The 19590-nt window shown below is 44.1% G+C and overlaps 1 protein-coding gene across 3 annotated transcripts in view; it reads left to right on the top strand.

Moving 5' to 3' along the window:
• The window catches only part of LTBP3 (latent transforming growth factor beta binding protein 3), a 336564-nt gene that overhangs the window by 66121 nt on the left and 250853 nt on the right, over nt 1-19590 (top strand). For 2 of the 3 annotated variants that reach the window (XM_069208015.1, XM_069208016.1), the window contains exon 5: nt 8068-8160. In XM_069208015.1, the coding sequence (XP_069064116.1) occupies nt 8068-8160 (93 nt within the window). The remainder of the gene's footprint in view (nt 1-8067; nt 8161-19590) is intronic. The other variant, XM_069208017.1, reaches the window with a different exon arrangement.

Raw genomic sequence — 19590 nt, 5'->3', positions numbered from 1 at the left:
GACGTCTGTGTGGCCCTAGGAGGGGATCCTCAGAGGGAACTGACAACACAAGAAAGTGTGCCAGGAGACTTGTGATGTAAAAAGGTCTGCTGGCATCTCTGCATAGTGAGCTATGGCTATGCCACGTTTGTGCCATAAACGTTCTCACCCGACATTTAATCTGGTACTGTCAACAAGATTGAAAGGACTGTGTCATTGACAATAAAACAACCCAATCTGTCCAGGGCTGCAACTGCCCGAAGGTATTGCCATTCAAAATTTCAGCCTTCTGCCCACTACTACCTCTGCTGAGCACCTGCACACAGCCAATTAAGAGGGCTGCAGCTGTTGACCCCAGCAATGCCGGGAAGACCTCCCATTTCGAATCCATCCTCCGACACATCTGGCCCGCAATGAAAAGTCCCCACTGCGAAGGTGGAAGGGTACGACCGTACCCACTGCACATCGAGGGCTGATGGGAGCAATTTGCAAGTAAACCATGGGACTTAACCCTTGCCATGGGATAGGAGGTATGAAGATGTACATGCCTAAGCCCCACTCCAGCTAAAGACTGTCGTTTGATGCAAAAGGAACAATAAACTGTCGAACTTGGTTGCAAACTTAAAACGCTGTAAACATGTGAGCTAACTGCTCCTGAGCCTTTTTCTGTCTAAACCCATAAAAGAGTTGGGAGGATAATAGCTGGAATCGCCATAGTGGGGGTAGGCTGATTAACAGCAAGGGAAGGGGTTGTAGCACCCCACAAATAGAACACAGCGTTCTGCAACCCTGTATGTTGTATCTATTGAATTGTACAATATTTGGTTTTGCTGTGAGACCAAAAGAACCTCCCATTTCATAAAGAAAGCACTGGGTGGACATTATCTTTTTGTATATAATTGTTGATTGTTTAGATGTGAGCTGTTCCCTACCCCCTACACTACCTATCTGAGAAGCCTGTGGCTGATCACTGCCTATAGATACCAGCGCGAGAAAGGTTTCTCTTCGACCATTTTGTAGTCATAGTAGAAATGTGTGGACGTGAGTGGCACGCCACAACTGGGGCCCTGCAGCCCCTGTCTACCCGGTGGCTTCACAAACAGAGTTTTTCAATACCTGAGCAATGAGGCATCCATATAAACCACCGGACCCTATTCTGGGTTTTGTTTGGTTGTCTCTCACCTGCAATTTCCGCTGTTTAAATAGAAGTCTGTAGGAGAAATACATTCTCCCGATTATTTTTTCAATCACCCACTTATCTCTTTTAAAATGTTGGCATATGTGAATGATGTGTTTATTTTGCTGCACCCCCTACGGCCCTACCTTCTTTTGCAGTGAAATAAGTATGTCTTCATCACCCCCAGGAGAAGGCTTTAGACTGGGCCAGTTTATGTGCCGATACAGCTGGTACCGCTGCCACCCACAACAGTCCTACAGGCCGGGCTAGCCGGGGTCTGAACAGTAAAATGGCTGCCTTGGCTGAGGACCCCTTAGACCTTGCACTTCAGAGCAGGCTGGGCTTGGGCAGTGAGGTAACTGTTTTGGCTCATGGCTCTCATCCCTTGGGAAGCTGCATACAGATAATTGTTGGCTTTTCCCTGCCTGAATCTGACATTCCGCCCTTGTGGAGAAAGTGAGAGGACACTCCACCCTGCACTTTGAAGGAGGAGGGAAGAAAAAGAGGCGGGGAGGAGAGATTGGGACTGAGACTGGAAGTAAAGAGACGAGGGTAGAACGGATGAAGCATAGTTTTCAGTCGATGTTATGGCCCGACTCACTTTCCTGTCAAAATACGACGCTCAAAAATGCACCTGCCACCATAGAAAGCTCGGTTTAGCTGGCTCAACGCTATCATTTGCATAGGGCCCTTGAATTGCGACGGATGAAGTGGGAGATGAGTAGGATGAGGGGTGAATGAATTAAAGCGGGGCAAGCGAAAACAGCAAGAGAAATTAGTAAAACTAAGGGATGGCAGGTGCTTGCATTAAGGGCCTCTGCACCCTCGATACACGTAGACAAGAAAACAGTAATGTCCCGTTATTTTACATTTTCCCTGTTAACTGTTACGTTGCACGGTATCTTTCTCCGACGAGCCCGCTTCCTCAATTCTACCAACTCCCTGAAGCGCTAAGAACGTGTTGTTAGATGTACACGAGGTCCAAATACCCTGTGTTCTAACACTTTTACTTCTCACTAGTTCTGCAACAAGAAGGGAGAACGGCAATTCCCGACACCGATCGTCACTCATTCCACGTAGGCGTAGGTGATTCAAGATACTACGTAGCAGGGCAGCACCGGCTCGGCGGCCGAGATCCTGCAGGCCTTACCTCGAAAGACAGGTACCGAGGCTCGTAATGGGGGAGAAAAGAGGCCGGGCACCACAATAAATGTGGCCGAGATTAGTTAATTAGTTGGCTAAAAACTGACTTAGATTTGCAGATTAGAGCAGTTTTGAACTTGTAAAAACACGCTGTATAAGTGCTTTGCAAGCTATGGAAGGATACATGGATTTGATCTTGCTATGTAGGCAGTGGTGTTTTTTAGGCAAATCAACAGTGAAAACCGGCGCAGCACATCATAAAACAGGTCCATAAACAGACAAAAAGCAGCCGATACATTGACCTGTCAAACCAGCCCATCGGGACCTGCCTGAATGCCTTAAAGGCCAGTACTACTGTGGAGGTGCAGGGCTAGGAGTGAGGATAGTGGGTGTAGGGTCAGTTTCCACAGATAGGCCAGTGCTTAATTTGTAAATAAAAACGTGCTGGTGCCCAGAGCTCTCCTCTGAAACACGCTGCTGCTACAGTTAATACTGAGGCAGCGTAATCCTGAAGCTATCTCGGGCCTCTTTAATCCATTTACAGCCACTCCCTGCCCCTTCAGATCCCTCTTGCAGCTTGCAGCTTTCTGCTTTCTCCCTTTGTTACTCTTTTCTGTCTTTCCCTGCCCCCGTCTTTCCCATATATGTCTTTTGCTCGCAGTAATTGCCTGATGCAGAAACCTAAGTGCCGACCCCCTCCCCCAATATGTGGCGGTGCCCCCCACCGGCATCCAGCAGCTTAAATTAAGCACTGAGATAGGCATTCATTTTCTCTTAAAAAGTGTTCCATCGAATGGTGTAGAGGCGCTGACTGTAAGGTACTGCAGGCTGTCTCTGTATGTGTGTGGGGGGAGAGAGCACACATTTTCCAGGCAATAGTAGATGTTGTCGAGGTAGTGGTTCGCAGAAAAGAGGAGTCCAGAACTGTGGAATGTTTTCCTAATAGAAATCTCTGTCATTGTTTCCCCTCTTGCGGGCCTTATGCTTACATTTTCCAGACCTGTTGGAATGAAATCTGGCAAGAGAGATTATTCTTCCTCGCTGAAGCGAGAGTGGGAAAGATGCTGGCCTCGTTGACCCTCCACAGTAGAACCAAGTCGATAGATGGCTAGCACATTTACAAATTGTGTATTCACCTCATGGTTATTCATTGTGGATATCCCGATAAGCTGGCAATATATTTTAACCATCAGTGGGCTAAAGTGCTCAAAGAAAGAAAGCATACAGAGGAACAGTGAAAAGAGGCGATCTGACATAGTAGAATACACCAGGGGAAAGAATAACATATGGGGGTGAAAGAATCTATGTTATAAGGGAAAACAGATGATCTGGAGAGAGAGGAGTTTGTAGGAAATAAAACCATGAAGAAAATTGAGAACTACGAGACGTGAAGTGGGAGGAGTAGGAGAGTGGGTGGAGGATCACTAAGGAAAAGAGGGAGGAGAACTCAGAGAATTAGGAGGCAGAGGCACTATAACAGAAAGTTGTGAGGAAGAATTCTAGGCCAGGGGGAGAGGAAGTGAAATAGAAGTGACGATGGACTACCGAAGTAGAGACAAGAAGGAAAACTAGAAGAGAGAGCAAGGTAGAGAGGCAAGAAGAGAATTAGTCGAGAATGAAGATGATAGAACAAGGACAGACAGGAAGAGAGGAAGAACTGGGAGAGACAGGGTTGATTAGATCTCTGAGTGAGTGTGGAAGGGAAAAACGGATCAGGAAGTAAGAGGAGAGGTGGATGACAGAAATGGGATAGATGGAGACATACAGGAAGACAGAAGAACAGACAGGGTAGTGAAGAGAATATTTGGAGTCGGTGGGAATAGGGGAATTAGAATGATCAGCGGAAAGAAGAATTGGGTAGAGAGGTGATGGGATCAGAGAACTGGCAGTAAAAAGAACTGGGAGAATAAGGTAGTGCCTGTGAACAGAGCGAGGAGTATTGTTGTAACTGAGTGTAGCAGTAGAAAGATTCTTGCAAGTGTTAAAAGATGGTAATAGTGCATAAAAAAATAAGGATAGAATGGAAGTGTGCTGTATCCACTCCATCCTCCATTGCCTGGAACTTCAGTGCAGTTGGAAAATCACACCTGTAGGAAGTTGGCTCTGTATGTACTATTTCAAAGTAAGAAATAGCATGCACAGAGTCCAAGGGTTCCCCTTAGAGGTAAGATAGTGGCAAAAATAGATAATTCTAATGCTCTATTTTGTGGTAGTGTGGTCGAGCAGTAGGCTTATCAGAGGGTAGTGTTAAGCATTTGTTGTACACACACAGGCAATAAATGAGGAACACACACTCAAAGACAATTCCAGGCCAATAGGTTTTTATATAGAAAAATATATTTTCTTAGTTTTTTTTAAGAACCACAGGTTCAAGATTTACAAACAATACTTTAAATGAAAGGTATTTCACTCAGGTATCTTAGGGAATTTGAATCATCACAATAGCATGTACAGTTTTGGCAAAAATAGCAATAAGCTATTTTAAAATTGGACACTGCAAAATTCAACAGTTCCTGGGCGAGGTAAGTATTTGTTAGTTTCACAGGTAAGTAAAGCACTTACAGGGTTCAAAGTTGCGTCCAAGGTAGCCCACTGTTGGGGGTTCAGGGCAACCCCAAAGTTACCACAGCAGCAGCTCAGGGCCGGTCAGGTGCAGAGGTCAAAGTGGTGCCCAAAACACATAGGCTTCAATGGAAATAGGGGTGCCCTGGTTCCAGTCTGCCAGCAGGTAAGTACCCGCGACTTCGGAGTGCAGACCAGGGGGGGTTTTGTAGGGCACCAGGGGACACACAAGCAGGCACAGAAAGTACACCCTCAGCGGCACAGGGGCGGCCGGGTTCAGAGTGCAAACAGGCGTCAGGTTTGCAATAGGTTTCAATGGGAGACCCAGGGGTCTCTTCAGTGATGCAGGCAGGCAAGGCGGGGGGGCTTCTCGGGGTAGCCATCACCTGGGCTAGGAAGAGGGCCGCCTGGAGGTCGCTCCTGCACTGGAGGTCGGATCCTTCAGGTCCTGGGGGCTGCGGGTGCAGTGGGTTTACCAGGCGTCGGGTTCTTTGAAGCAGGCAGTCACGGTCAGGCGGAGCCTCTGGATTCCCTCTGCAGGTGTCGCTGTGGGGCCACAGGGGGGTCAACTCTGGCTACTCACGGGCTCGCAGTCGCCGGGGAGTCCTCTCTGTAGAGTTAGTTTTCCGCAGGTCGAGCCATGGGCGTCGGGTGCAGAGTGGAAAGTCTCACGCTTCTGGCGGGAATCGTGTGGTCTTTAAAAGTTGCTTCTTTGTTGCAAAGTTGCAGTTTCTTTGGAACAGGGCCGCTGTCCTCTGGAGTTCTTGGTCCTTTTAGATGCAGGGTAGTCCTCTGTGGCTTCAGAGGTCGCTGGACCCTGGGGGACGCGTCGCTGTTGCAGTTTTTCTCGAAGTGTGGAGACAGGCCGGTAGGGCTGAGGCCAAAGCAGTTGGTGTCTCCGTCTTCTCTGCAGGGCTTCAGGTCAGCAGTCTTTCTTCGTCTTCAGGTTGCAGGAATCTATCTTCCTCAGTTCTGGGTGCCCCTAAATACTCAATTTAAGGGTGTGTTTAGGTCTGGGAGGATAGTAGCCTACGCCTACTAGCCCTGAGGGTGGCTACACCCTCTTTGTGCCTCCTCCCGGTGGGGAGGGGGTCACATCCCTAATCCTATTGGGGGAATCCTCCATCTGCAAGATGGAGGATTTCTAAAAGTCAGAGTCACCTCAGCTCAGGACACCTTAGGGGTTGTCCTGACTGGCCAGTGACTCCTCCTTGTTTTTCTCATTATCTCCTCCTGCCTTGCCGCCAAAAGTGGGGGCAGTGGCCGGAGGGGCAGGCATCTTCACTAGCTGAGATGCCCTGTGGCGCTGTAACAAAGGGGGTGAGCCTTTGAGGCTCACCGCTAGATGATACAGTTCCTGATACAGGCTTTTTTCCTGGCCACAGAGTGACAAAGGCACTCTCCCCATGTGGCCAGCAACATGTCTGATGTGTGTAGCAGGCTGGTAAAACTAGTCAGCCCACACTGGAAGTCGGGTATGTTTTCAGGGGGCATCTCTAAGATGCCTTCTGGGTGTATTTCACAATAAAATGTACACTGGCATCAGTGTGCATTTATTGTGCTGAGAAGTTTGATACCAAACTTCCCAGTTTTCAGTGTAGCCATTATGGTGCTGTGGAGTTCGTGTTTGACAGACTACCAGACCATATACTCTTATGGCTACCCTGCACTTACAATGTCTAAGGTTTTGCTTAGACACTGTAGGGGCATAGTGCTCATGCACTTATGTCCTCGCCTGTGGTATAGTGCACCCTGCCTTAGGGCTGTAAGGCCTGCTAGAGGGGTGACTTATCTATGCCAAAGGCAGTGTGAGGTTGGCATGGCACCCTGAGGGGAGTGCCATATGGACTTAGTCATTTTCTCCCCAGCAGCACACACAAGCTAGCAAGCAGTGTGTCTGTGCTGAGTGAGGGGTCCCAAGGGTGGCATAAGACATGCTGCAGCCCTTAGAGACGTTCCCTGGCATCAGGGCCCTTGGTACCAGGGGTACCAGTTACAAGGGACTTACCTGGATGTCAGGGTGGGCCAATTGTGGAGACAAAGGTACAGGTTAGGGAAAGAACACTGGTGCTGGGGCCTGGTTAGCAGGCCTCAGCACACTTTCAAATCATAACTTGGCATCAGCAAAGGCAAAAAGTCAGGGGGTAACCATGCCAAGGAGGCATTTCCTTACAACACCCCATTACCAGAACATGCCACCACATATCCAAAAGCCAAACATTCTTCTTAAAATCACTAGGTTGGGCTTCCTGGTTTTCCAGTGCAAAAACCGTAGACTTTGACATTACAATAACCTTCTTTCCATTGTAGTAGACTTATGGGGCCGCTCCACTGGGTCTGTACCACAACAGTAATGGAAAATTAAGTTTTAAACACTGTTAAATGGTGGATAGAAATTGATATTGTAAATGAAATTGCATAACATTTATATCAATCTTTTCTTTTTCCGCATGGGTATGTCTATGTTTTATCCCAAGCAGCAGGTGTTCATGGGACTTAATCACGGCAGAGCAGTAAGGCTCAAGTAGAAATGTAGGATACCTACAGATGCAAGAATCGACTTTAGGCACTGTCTGTAATCCTACTGTATATTTAATGGGTTTTTAACAAGTCAACAAATGAATCTTCCTGAAGTATATCTCGGATCCTGCACATCAGATCGTTGGCTTTGGTTGAAAGATGTACTGGTACAACTCTGGAAACCTATCATTTTTCAACATAATCTGTGTTCCCTGGTCGTGATGACAAAACTTGCCTTGGACTTTACGTCCGTCGGGGTGAAATACGAAATCAGCACTTTTTTATCTCTTCCTGTTTTGTTATTAACTACTGCTATTGATCCACTTGTACTTGTTATAGACTGTTGTGCAGATTCTAAATTCACAACGAAGCACAGTTTTTGGATGCATTTCTTGCGAAGATATAGGACAAAATTACATGTGTATTTTGCTTAATAGTGCCAAAATTTCGCTTAGTTGCGCAAAAACTAATTACACAATTTTCACCACCTCTACACTAGAGCCTACAACCTTGGTTCAGTAGAAGTAATGCTCCTCCTTTGTTACTAAAACATGCATTCCTTTGCCTGACATGCAGCCCCAAACTTGTTCCTAAGAGCCATGAATTGTTTCTCTTCACTTATTGATGACCAATCTTCTTCACATTTCTTTTTTGATCTCTATTGTATATTCTTTAATTTTTTGCAGATACAGGTGTGCACAAGACCGGACCAGTCAGGGGTGACATAGGGTCTGACTGCCCCCAGGGCTTCAAGAGACTGAACAGTACCCACTGCCAGGGTAAGGCTCATTGTACAGGGTTTGGGTACAATCATGAGCTCAGAATTGTCAAGGTGCATTTGATTTTGTGGTACTAAGGGACAGATGTACCAAAGGGTTTTACCCATTCTGTGTCTATGGGAAAATGTGTTTGTACATATGGCCCTAAATGCTTTAGCCAGACATATCCATTTAATTATTTTAAAGCCAAGATATTTTTAAGTTAAATTTAGTTCACAATATTTATGTCAGTTGATATTTCTCTATACAATTGTCCAACACATTAACCTTTGTATGTATGAATACATGTGTTTTAGATTTTTATTTGGAGTACTGCATGCATTCTAGAAGTGATTGCTTTAGAACATGCTTAGACCATTACATTGAGCAGGTGGCAGGGGATCTTTGGGATGAGAACTGAAGGAAAGGGAAGTGGAAATAGTATTTAGGCAGCGTGGCCCACATTTCAAGTTCATCAGAATCAATGTGCTGTTTGTTGAACTTCATAAATAACGACACACCTAGGTATGTTATTTATCGGGTGCGATAAATAGTGCCTAGTCTGAGTTTTTGGGAATAACATATGGATGTTGATGTGTAGCACACCAAAATCTGCATGGTATGGTAAATACTGTATACTAATCCACAGTTAAACATCAAGAATTTTGACATGTCGAAATTTAACAAAGTGTAATCTATTTAACACACCCAGTGAATAATATGTATGTTAAATAACATTCACCACCTAATTCTGACTCACCTATAATAAGGGACTATTTGTGCAAAAGTGCTGTTGTAACAGTAGAATCTTCTGCTTCATCCTGGAAATAGTTGCAGTTTTGGGTAGAGCACAGCAATTATTCTTCCACTGGTCTTATGCTTCTTGGTTAGGGAGTGACAAAATATTGATCTCGCTGGATCTGAGGGCCCCGCTTTAGCACTTCTTTTGTAAACGTAAACTAAGGCAGATTCTCTTGTGGGACGCACAGAGGGTCTTGCATTGTATTTGTCCAGCTGTCAAAAGCTAATGAAGACATTTCAAGTTCTAACATATATGGTGCCAGAGTCTAACACTAAACATTTGCATTGCTGTTCACTTCTGGAAAGCTTGTATTATCTAAATGGACCATAGTTAGAGTGTGTTGTACGGGGCATTACTGATGTCCAGAGAAGACTGGAGCATGACCTTTCTCAGCAAAGCTTTGTGTCTCGTCAGAATAAATCCACTTGGGACTTTGTATTACCCTATCTATCTACCAGCACTACTGGAAAAGTTTGCTTCACCCACAGAACATCAAAGCACTTATAAGGAATTGTTTGTTATCTGCATTGCTGACAGACCACTTAGGATCAAAAAACTTCCAGAGCTAATATTTTGACTAACCCTCACAGTAGAATACACAGATGATCTTGTTGAATGTTAGTGGTCAACTCCTTTTGTTTCAGGTGGCACTGCCCATGGAGCTGGACCACAGCTTCTACTTCTGACCAAAAACAATTACAGTATTGTAAGGTTTGTCAGTGAGTGTTCTGGGGTGCCCACGGTAATAGGTGAGATAATTGTCAAAGGCCCCTAGAGTGCCTAGGTGAGTAACCTTAGTTCTACACATAATGACTGGCAGTTGGTCCTTAATCAAGTGCAGAAACAGTGCTACAAGATTGAGAACCAGCTTACCAGCTTTGTGTATGGAATTCTAAAGACAGTGGCACAGATAGGTCAGACACTTGTAATGACTGAGATTGGCAAGCTAGGGAAACTTCTCCAAAGATCTCACTTATTAATAAATAGTGGTAGACATATTGCAAGGGAGACCTATTCAGCATCATTCTATTCAGTACCTCATCACAGTGAACTTAAGAATCCTTCCAAATAGGCAGCTCTATCTTTTCAAAAGTTTCCTTCTCCTTTGTAGAGGTTACTTAGTTTCAGTTCCTTCTTGCATATCACCTTCTATTGTGCTAAAGACCATTGTGGACTGAGAAATGGTACATTTGCAATACATACTTACGGAGAACATCATTTTGAAAAAGGACAGGGAGCTGTGTTAACAATAATCATATTTTGGAAAGCAAATCAATCTAAATGGTCCAAAGGTGCAGACAGGCCCCAGAATCTTACAATACTGGGTCAGAAAGAAGCCAGAGTAAGGCCGCAACAGGTAGGCCATGACCTGGAAGTCTGCCAAGGAACCACATGGATCAGTGTCCCTAAAGAGAATGGATAGCATATCTCCTTCCAACACTCAAATATTTTGAACACAGTTTCCCATTCTTTTCAAATTGATCCTCATTCCAATATGCAATTTGTTTGAACGTTACCAATCAAATTTGTGCTGACTGATCATATTCATACATCCCTCTCTACTTCCCATAAACTATTCCTGATGACGACCCATTACTGAACTAGAACCTGTAGGGATTCAGCCACTCACTTACTTACATCTTACTGTAAACCTAGTGTCCTTTATTGTTTAGTGACTTGGTTGTGTGGATTTGCTGGTTTTACACACTGTGCTCTAATAATCAATCATTATATGAACACCACAAGCACTAAGCACAGTTTGCATAGCAGTAAATATGTAACATCCTCAGTGTGTGCTTCTCCTTTCCATCAATTGGGGAATTTTAGTTTCAATAATTGAATACTTAATTGTTTTGTTTTCTGTCATTGGATGGATAATTATATTGCTTCTACAACAATTTGGTTGTTTTACTGCATTGAATCACTGGTCATCCTAAATATTAATTGCTCCTGGTTATATTGACTTTGGGTGCCTCTTGTTTAGTTACAGTAAATTTGAGATAAGAGCCTTCTTAATATGGGAGCTAACTCTTTCCTTTCCTAACTTTGTGGTTACCAACTGTTCATCAAAAAGTTTCATAACTTTTCACTATTACAACTAGTGTTGGTTGGCACCATACAATCCCTATCCATAAGAATGTTTTACTAAAATAATTGTGGCAATCTTGCTTTAGATCTTTCCATGCCCTTTCCTTGGGATTCTTGCATGTGTGTTCCACCCACATAAGCCAAGCGCAGCATTTTAAACTTTTTGAAATCGCCCTCTCATAAAAGAAAATTCTTCATCCATTATTCACAAGCCCCTTGTTTTCAGGCTTTTGTGCAAACGTGTTATGCATACTTGTTTTGCCCTTCCATCTCGATCAGTGCTTTCCACTGCGGTCACTGGTACAATTTCTTTAAAATCATTTGATCACTGCAGGCATTTATACCTCTTACAACATTGCTCTGGTCACTTCCCACTTCTTTTCCACCCAAGATGTGCCTTCTTACTTCTCAACATGCGTCTCCTGTCACACTACACTCCCACCCCTCATCCCGTTAAACAGTGTCACCTAAACAACATCATCTCCATCATTCACACATCTAACAAGTGCCCTATGAGAACATCTGTAGATTGTACGTTGAACAGTTCCATACTAGCCAGTGACCACAACACAGATACTGCTTATCTCTTTTTTATCTGCAGTTGGACTTTCTTTGTACACCTAATTCTGGCTCAGTTCCTGTTGACGTATTGGTTCCTTAAGATTAATCTAACATACTGGCAGAGAGGCAACATAAAAGGGGATTCTGATGTATAGTTCTAACTGCAAAATACTCAACTTTAGGATATTCCTAGGTTCCAGACTAGATCCAGAGATTTTTTAGGAATAATCTGCATGTACTGGTAGTGAGTGCCATATGGCCCTGTGTTGTCTTGACACCACATTGAAGTGATGGAACAGCATTGCATATTAGCACCCCAATGTGCTAATTTCAGCTCTTTCTTTCCATACCCTTTGATGTGGATGCTGAGATCGACTCCCAACTTCATACGTTTTCAGATGACTCCAGAATAGCAGGCCTGTGTGCCATGGCAATGTCTTCAAACTGTGCTGCGACTGCTTGAAGGAGATGTTGGTCATGGACACCCGCAAAATTAGCTTGTGGTGCTTGGCCTCGAGTCACCAGTCCACGTAATGAGATGAGTGCACCCCCATGATCCTTAAGGCAATCATATGGCAAAGTGCTGTGTGGCCAAACCTAAGAAGATGTCAGAATAATGCTTCTGCTCCAGCTCACTGGACCATTGGTGGTCAATGCCCGAGGTCGGTCCTACCCAAAATCTTCAGTAAATCAAAGTCAAAAACATTTATAAGCACAAGAAAGCTAGACAAGACTCAACCCCATGCAGCCACTCAAAATCTGGTGAGAAGTCCAAAGAGCAGTACTCAAAGGATGTAGTGTCATCTGACTCCAAGATGTTCAGCTTTTAGTCTAGGCTTGCTTGTAATTTTCTGGGCCATTGGTGATCCCACATCAAATAGCGGTCTTTGGGGAAGCCATGTTGAAAGATGCTAGTATGCCTTCAGGCCCCACGGAACAACAGCCTGGGTTCACACTGGAGTGGCATGGTGAGCAAAAAATGGTAGATTAAACTCAGGTTTGTGACTGGGGGTGAATGTTTCATTTGTTCAGCACTCCATCCATCATCTGTTCTTTTTTGCCACAGAACAACGGGGCCTACAGTTGAAGTTCACCGTTGGGCCAACCCCAAATGCTGACTATTTTCTTGGGTTCCACTCTCATACCACTACGGGTTCCCATCTCTCTTCCACTGTGGCCCCAGGGTCAATCCAGTTCCATCCGTACCAGCTCCATTACCAGTTTCACCAGTGCTGGCAATCCATCACAAGGAGGTCTTTGACAACACACCACGCCTGTGACACCTCTGTGTCTGCTATAAAATAACTAAAATGCAACCAGTGTTCGTACAGCTAGCCCCTCAGCTTCTCCACCAAGGCAGTACTATCAGAGGGTGGAGGCCCTATTGGGCTCCGAACCTGATCAGTTCATGGCATACATAATATCCCTCACGACGCTGATGATGATGATGAGGAGGAGGTAGACAAGCTGCTCCCCCTCATTACATTGAGGGTAGAGACACTAAGGGCCAGATGTACAACTGTTGTTAGCAATCGCAAATGGAGATACTGCCCTTTTGCGACCTATAAAATGGCATCTGACATGTACAAACCATATTTTGCGAGTATGTAACCTATTACCGACTCACAAAATAGGGTTTGCGAGTCACTGCTAGGAAGGGGTGTGCCAAGGGCAAGGCGCCCCTTCCTAATAGTGAGTCGCAGGGGGATACACAATTATTTTACGAACAGAATGTAGTTTCAAAACGATTGCAGTTTGCCGCCTACTTCAAATAGGTGGTAAGTCAGTCGCAAATGGAAAGGGTTCCCTAAGAGACCCCTTTCCCGTTGTAAATAGTAGCAAAAATGTATTTTAATAGCAGGCAGTGGTCCATTAGACCACTGCCTACTCTGAAATGTTTCATTTTTCTTTTTGAAACTCATTCTGTTTGCCTTTAAGGAAAATAGGGTACATTAAAAATACTGCGTTATTTTAAAAGCAGTCATAGACATGGTGGTCTGCTGACCCCAGCGGGCCACAATCCCTATGAGTGCGGGCCATTCCCAATGGGACACAAATTACGACCTGCCTCATGGGTAATGAGGCAGTTCCTTTGAGACCCATTTGAAAATCACAAATAGTGTCTCAGACACTGTTGTACATCAGAGATTGCGACTCGCGATTTGTGAACTGCTAAAATTCACAAATTGAGAGCCTCAATCTCTGATGGTTGTACATCTGGCCCTTAGACTTTCAGAGTGCCAGTAAGCTAGCTACTTCACCGGAGACAGAGATAGGCTCACCGCCTGGTGTACCAATAGAAGAAAGTGTCTCCTTTAAGTGTCTCTAGTAAGGCGAATAGCAGCAGAAGTGCTCGATTTGCAGTTCCCTACTCTGAAAACCCAAGCCAGTTTATTGACTGGAATTCATCAACCAGGTCCTGCTTCATCTGAGCCACTATTGCCATTTAACAAGGGCATTATGGGCACTCTCATGGCAACTTGGTGTAAGCCGTGTTCTGCCCTTCTCGTCAGCTGACCTTTGATCAGATGGCACAGATCACCCTGAGGTGACACTGACTTTTTACTAAAACATGCAATGTCTGAATCCTTGTAGTGAAGGCATCCACAAGTAAGGTCAATCTAAATGCTTTTCATTTGAATTGAAATATATTGATGCCTTTGGGCAGAAAATGTTTTCCTTAGCTAGCCTTTCTTTACAATCATTGATTGTGGAGTGTCGTCTGGGCAGATACATCCATGCTCACCCCATCTCATATTCCCCTCACACCAGAGCGATTTTTAGCAGACAAAAAGTCAATCTCCTACTGGCTAAAATCACCGTTGGGTGCATGCCAGGAGAAAGGTGCTGTTTACACTACTATTTCGTGCTGAAAGAACCATTTGGATTTTCACAAAGTGTTGGTGCTTGCAGCTCATTGTGGAAGTTTGGGATAGATGTGTTGCCATACCTTAATTGACTGCTCAAGCAGGCACACCACAGTCAATCACAGTTGGCCCTGGAAAAAGGCCCTGGCTCTCAATTTCCCTGGTGTTTTCCACCAATGTACCAAAGACCCACTGAGCCCTAATCCTAGAACTCCCTTCATAGGGGCTTTGATGGTCTTTGTAGAATTCAAGGCTTTTCCTTTACCTCATCATGCCCATGACACTCAGTATATGATCCCAACATTTTGGGCTCACTCCTTAGTCTTGGTGAGGATGCTACTGAGACTTTTAAGGCTCTTGGCCTCATACATCTTCCCTGTCTGGAACACCTGTCAGCACATGTGGACCCTGCACTAGAATATAAGGTATCCGTGGGCCCAGCACTGGTGTTGCCTCTTCACCTCTGTCTAGGTCTCCCATGAGAGAGCTCAGGAAATCATATAGTGGCAGACGAGCACCAGTATGAAAAAATAACAGGCCACACTTCCTTTCCCACCCAATTGTCACAGTTGTACAAGAAGCATCATTAATGTATTGGGGGTCCATCTGGGGTAGTTGGAGATCAGAGGTCTCTGGTCACCATCAGAGACACAGCTCGACATTAGGCTTTTGAAGCTTCAGGCGATCCACCTGGCCATGAAAGACTTCCTGCCAGTCATCAAGGAAAGGGTGGTAGAAGTCCCAGTGTACAAGATGACCACTAAGTGGTACAGCAACAAGCAGGGCAGAGTAGGGTTATGGATCCTGTGCGAGGAGACTCTATGTCTCTGGAGGTGGCTGGGCCAGCAGAAGATCTTTTTGTTGGTCAGCAACCAAGTGGGATTCCTGAACTCCAGAGAAGATGAGCTGAGCGGACTTGACTGGCAGACCATGATTGGCATCCCCGTTCCAAGGAAGCACAGGACATTTTCAGTCAGAATGGCAAGCCCTGGCTATATCTGTTCAGCTCCATAAACAATGTGCAGTGTCAAAGCTTCTGAAGAATGGAATTTACTCCAAAATGGTCTTTGGGTGATGCATTGAGATACAGGTCTCCTATATACTTTTCCACCACTACCTTTCCTGCTTTTGAGTTCTGAGGAAAGTCAGGCTAGAGCAGGCCCAAGTCATCTTGATAAGCCATGGACATGCCACAATAGTGGGTTATTCAGGGCTCATGAGCCTGAGAATTTGCTGTTCGCCCTGGTACCCCTTACTGGGCTCTCTTGTCTCAGCAACAAGGAAGGGTTCTAGACACAAATTACCTCCATGCGTCAAGACTGAATGCCAACAGTGAAATTCTTTTGATTTGCATCTGCATTGGCAGATGTTATTCTTGCAGCATGATGCCCATCTCCGAAGTCTATTTACGCTGGGTATTGAGAAAAGCTTGTGGTCTGGGTGGGGTCTGCCATCTCTACCCTTTGCAGGTCAAACCCTCTTCTGTATTGTTTGTTTTATTGTTGGCAAGACCTTGCAGTGACTGCAGTTAATTGTTAATTGTTGGACTTTTCAGCCTTTTTATGTTTTCCTGATCAAATATTTCTTTGTATATCACCAATTGTGAAACGTTTTTTAGAGGGCCTAACACATATGTTCCATTCAAGCCATTCGTCATGCCTCGGCTGGACCTAAATCAAGTCCTGACGTTCCTTATGTGCATGCTTTTTGTACCTATTCACATTTGTTGCTACAGCTTATGACAACAGAGTATATCTTATCACTATCATTTCTGTGCTGTGTGTGAGTGATCTACAGGTGTTATATTTGCAACCTCCCTACACCACTGTCTTCCTGGAAAAACGTATTGCTGAGGACTCGGGCTGCCTTCCTTCCAAAGGTGGTATCTCCATGTCAGTAAATTGATTACTGTGCCTGATTTTTCACTCTGCTACACTCCTCGAAAGAGGAGGAGAGGCTCCATCTGTTTGACTCTAAAAGAGCTCTGAATTTTACACTGATCATATGAGAGACCACTGTATGAATGATTAGTTCTTTGTGAGTTCATTGGCATCAAGAAAGGCTAGATGGTGCAAATGAAGACTATTTTGAGGTGGATAGTCCTCTGCAATAAAATCTGCCACTCACTGGCTAAGAGGAAACCCCCAGAAAGGGCTGCAGGCTCTTTCCCAACAGCCAAGGCTGCTTTGGAGGCATTGGCAAAAATGTGCAAGTTCTGGACATCTGTCAGGCTGGGATGTGGTCGAAGGTGCATATGGTTCACAAAACACTACTTCCTTAACAGCCAAGTGTGACGAGAGGCCATTTTGATTGCTTGGTTCTGCAAGACTTCTATTTGGAGTCACTTTGGTAACAGTGAGGAACCTGAGACTAGAAGTATTTGGTAACGCTTCTCCTGGTAGATACTCTAATTTGTTCTTGGAAGTAGACTCCTGAACATAATGTTAAGGTTTCACAATTGTTTTTTGAACACTGTCAGTGGCACTTTTTTCAAGGTGCTTCATCCCTGAGGTTGCAGAAGAAAATAAAATATGAATAAGAAACTGACCTCAGCGCACAGGAGTGGTACTTATATGAATCTCTTCTCCTCAATTTGGGAATGTATGAAATAGTCGTGGAGCCATTCAGCACTACCAACAGATGCAATGGGAGCTTTTGCTGAAAACGTCTCTAGATCCAGTCTGGAATCTGGGAATATTCTGAAGGTGTGGGACCTGAGTTTAGATGGTTTATCTACCAGGAAGAGCATTACCAAAAGTAAGTAATTTGTTCATCTGCGCCATTCTAAAGGAGGTGCTCAAATGCAACACTGTTCAAAGAATCATTTTCAAATCTTTGCATGTCTGAAAATCATCAACAACCGGTCATCCTTGAAAATCGCCTACCTTCATGTCATTGATCAACACTGAAGCTCAAACTCAACTATTCTAACCCCATCACATTGTCTGCTTCATACTGAGTTAAATCCTCTCTTTAACAATATTGACCAGGAATATTTGAGCACTGATTCAGGAAATAATAGGTACAATCAATGTTCTTCTGTAAACCAACTCCACAATAAAACAAGAACCCTAGATCTTTGGCTTTGAAATTCAAAAACCACCATTCCCGTTAAAGAATCATCAGAAACATCACCTGTGGAAGCCAACATTACATGATCTACACAGATTCATTCTGTTTATAATTATTCAGCTCAATATATCTGCATACATTGACTCTGTGGTAGAAGAATATATCCACCTGTAAATGGAGCACGTGTCCATGGATGGAAAGAAGAGGAGTTGTATACAGATGATATTCATCTCTAGGTAAGAGAGTCATCGTTCAAGACAGCCTCATACTTCACACTGTAAACATATCTAACAGAACACTGAATTATTTCTTATCACCTTAAAACACTAAAATATACTTCACCCGTCACTGATTAATTAACTCATTGTAGATCACTTCTCTCCCTCGCTTACTCCACAAGTCAGTTCATTAGAGCTCACTCTGGATTCCAATCACATTGTCTTTGTAGCCAAATCAGCAAATTCTTTTCCACACTAATCTAAATGGTATATGGACCACCTAAGGACCACAGTACAAACGCCAGTGATAATTTAATTGGACTTTAGTTATGCCGTGCAGATTTGCACTTTGCTAAAGGCAGTGAATTCACTTAAAGTGGTCCAACACTCACAAGTAAGGCTCACTTTCTCTAATAGAAAATTCAAACATGCTACCTATTCTGAAATAACTTAAATGACTTGCAAGTGAAGCCCAAATTAAATTCAAAATGCTCTTTTTGGTACATAAAACACTCAGCTTATATTTCCACTCTGTGCACCATTTTAGGAAGCTTAAAGGGCCTTGGAGAATAAAATTAAAATTTTCTGAACATTTCAAAATTCAGTACATTTATGGTGCAAGCTTCTAACTGTAGATTTGTCACCTTTCAAATTACCCCAAGCATGAGACTGGATCTGGAACTTTTCAGCAATTACTCCTGCTTTTCGACAGATGGTGTAATTGGACTCCACAGCGGCCTCACTCCGCCTCCAGGCGTGATGACAGGAAGATGTATATAGGTGCCTTGCCTGCACACCTATGTCAGTTCCTTCAATTCTACATCCTTCAATGTGAATCCGGAGCTCTGCTTCCAATTTTTTTTCTGTGTCTCCGAATTCTCAGATTTTCTTGGATGACAATGTGCTAAACAAATGTCTCCTATGATTTCTGCAGGATTCAAACCGTGCTGCATCTGTAGGAAACATATGCCGTCTCAGATCCTCGGGTTATCTCTCAGTAATTTTGGAGGTGCTGATGTGACTTGAAGTACTGCCACAAATGCTCGATGATGTGCTTGAAGGCCATTAGGTAGCCCAAGACAAAGGTGTATAAAAGTATAAGTCTCGGGCCCTCTTCAGTTCTCAGGCTTGTTACTGCTGCCGGTTCTGGCTCCATACCAAGTCACTATTCAGGCTCAAAAGACAGGTTGTGTCACAGATGTCAGCAGTCCAGTTGTGATTCCTCTCCCTCCTGTCACTCCAGCAAGAACTCACTGAGTCAGTGTAGGAAGTTGACTCTCTGTATAGTGCACTAAAATGAAATACACTGTGCAGAGAGTCCAGTGGAACCCCAATTGGTGTTGATGAGGCAAAAATAGATAGGATTAATACTCTATTCTGTGGTGATGTGGGCGAGCAGTTAGGTTATCAAAGGGTAGTGGTAAACATTTGTTGAACTCACAGAGGCAATAAATGAGACACACACTCATAGAATAAATTTGAGACCAATTCAGAAAAATAACATTTATTTTTATATATGTTTCGAACCAAGAAATTTGCAATCTAAGCATAAGTAGTTTGAAGTTTCAAAAATCCACAAAATAAAAATTTTCAGTTCAGCAATGTTAACCTATGGGAGGAAAACAAGAATGCAGTTTTGCAAGTAAGTACATGACTTACAAAGTTTTAGGTCAACACCAGGTAAGGTTCAAATCAGTACCAAGAGTGCACCCACAGCAGCACAGAGGCGACTGGGTGAAGAGGTCAAATTTGGAGTTGGGTGCCCAATGTTAAACAATGAGGACTGGGGGTGAATGAAGATGCACTGCTCACGGGTGAGTAAAGCACTGTCAGGGGTTGATCT

Source organism: Pleurodeles waltl, chromosome 9, assembly GCF_031143425.1.
Source record: "Pleurodeles waltl isolate 20211129_DDA chromosome 9, aPleWal1.hap1.20221129, whole genome shotgun sequence".
NCBI lineage: Eukaryota > Metazoa > Chordata > Amphibia > Caudata > Salamandridae > Pleurodeles > Pleurodeles waltl.
Note: the sequence above shows the minus strand (reverse complement) of the source record. Positions and strands in the feature narration are given on the sequence as shown.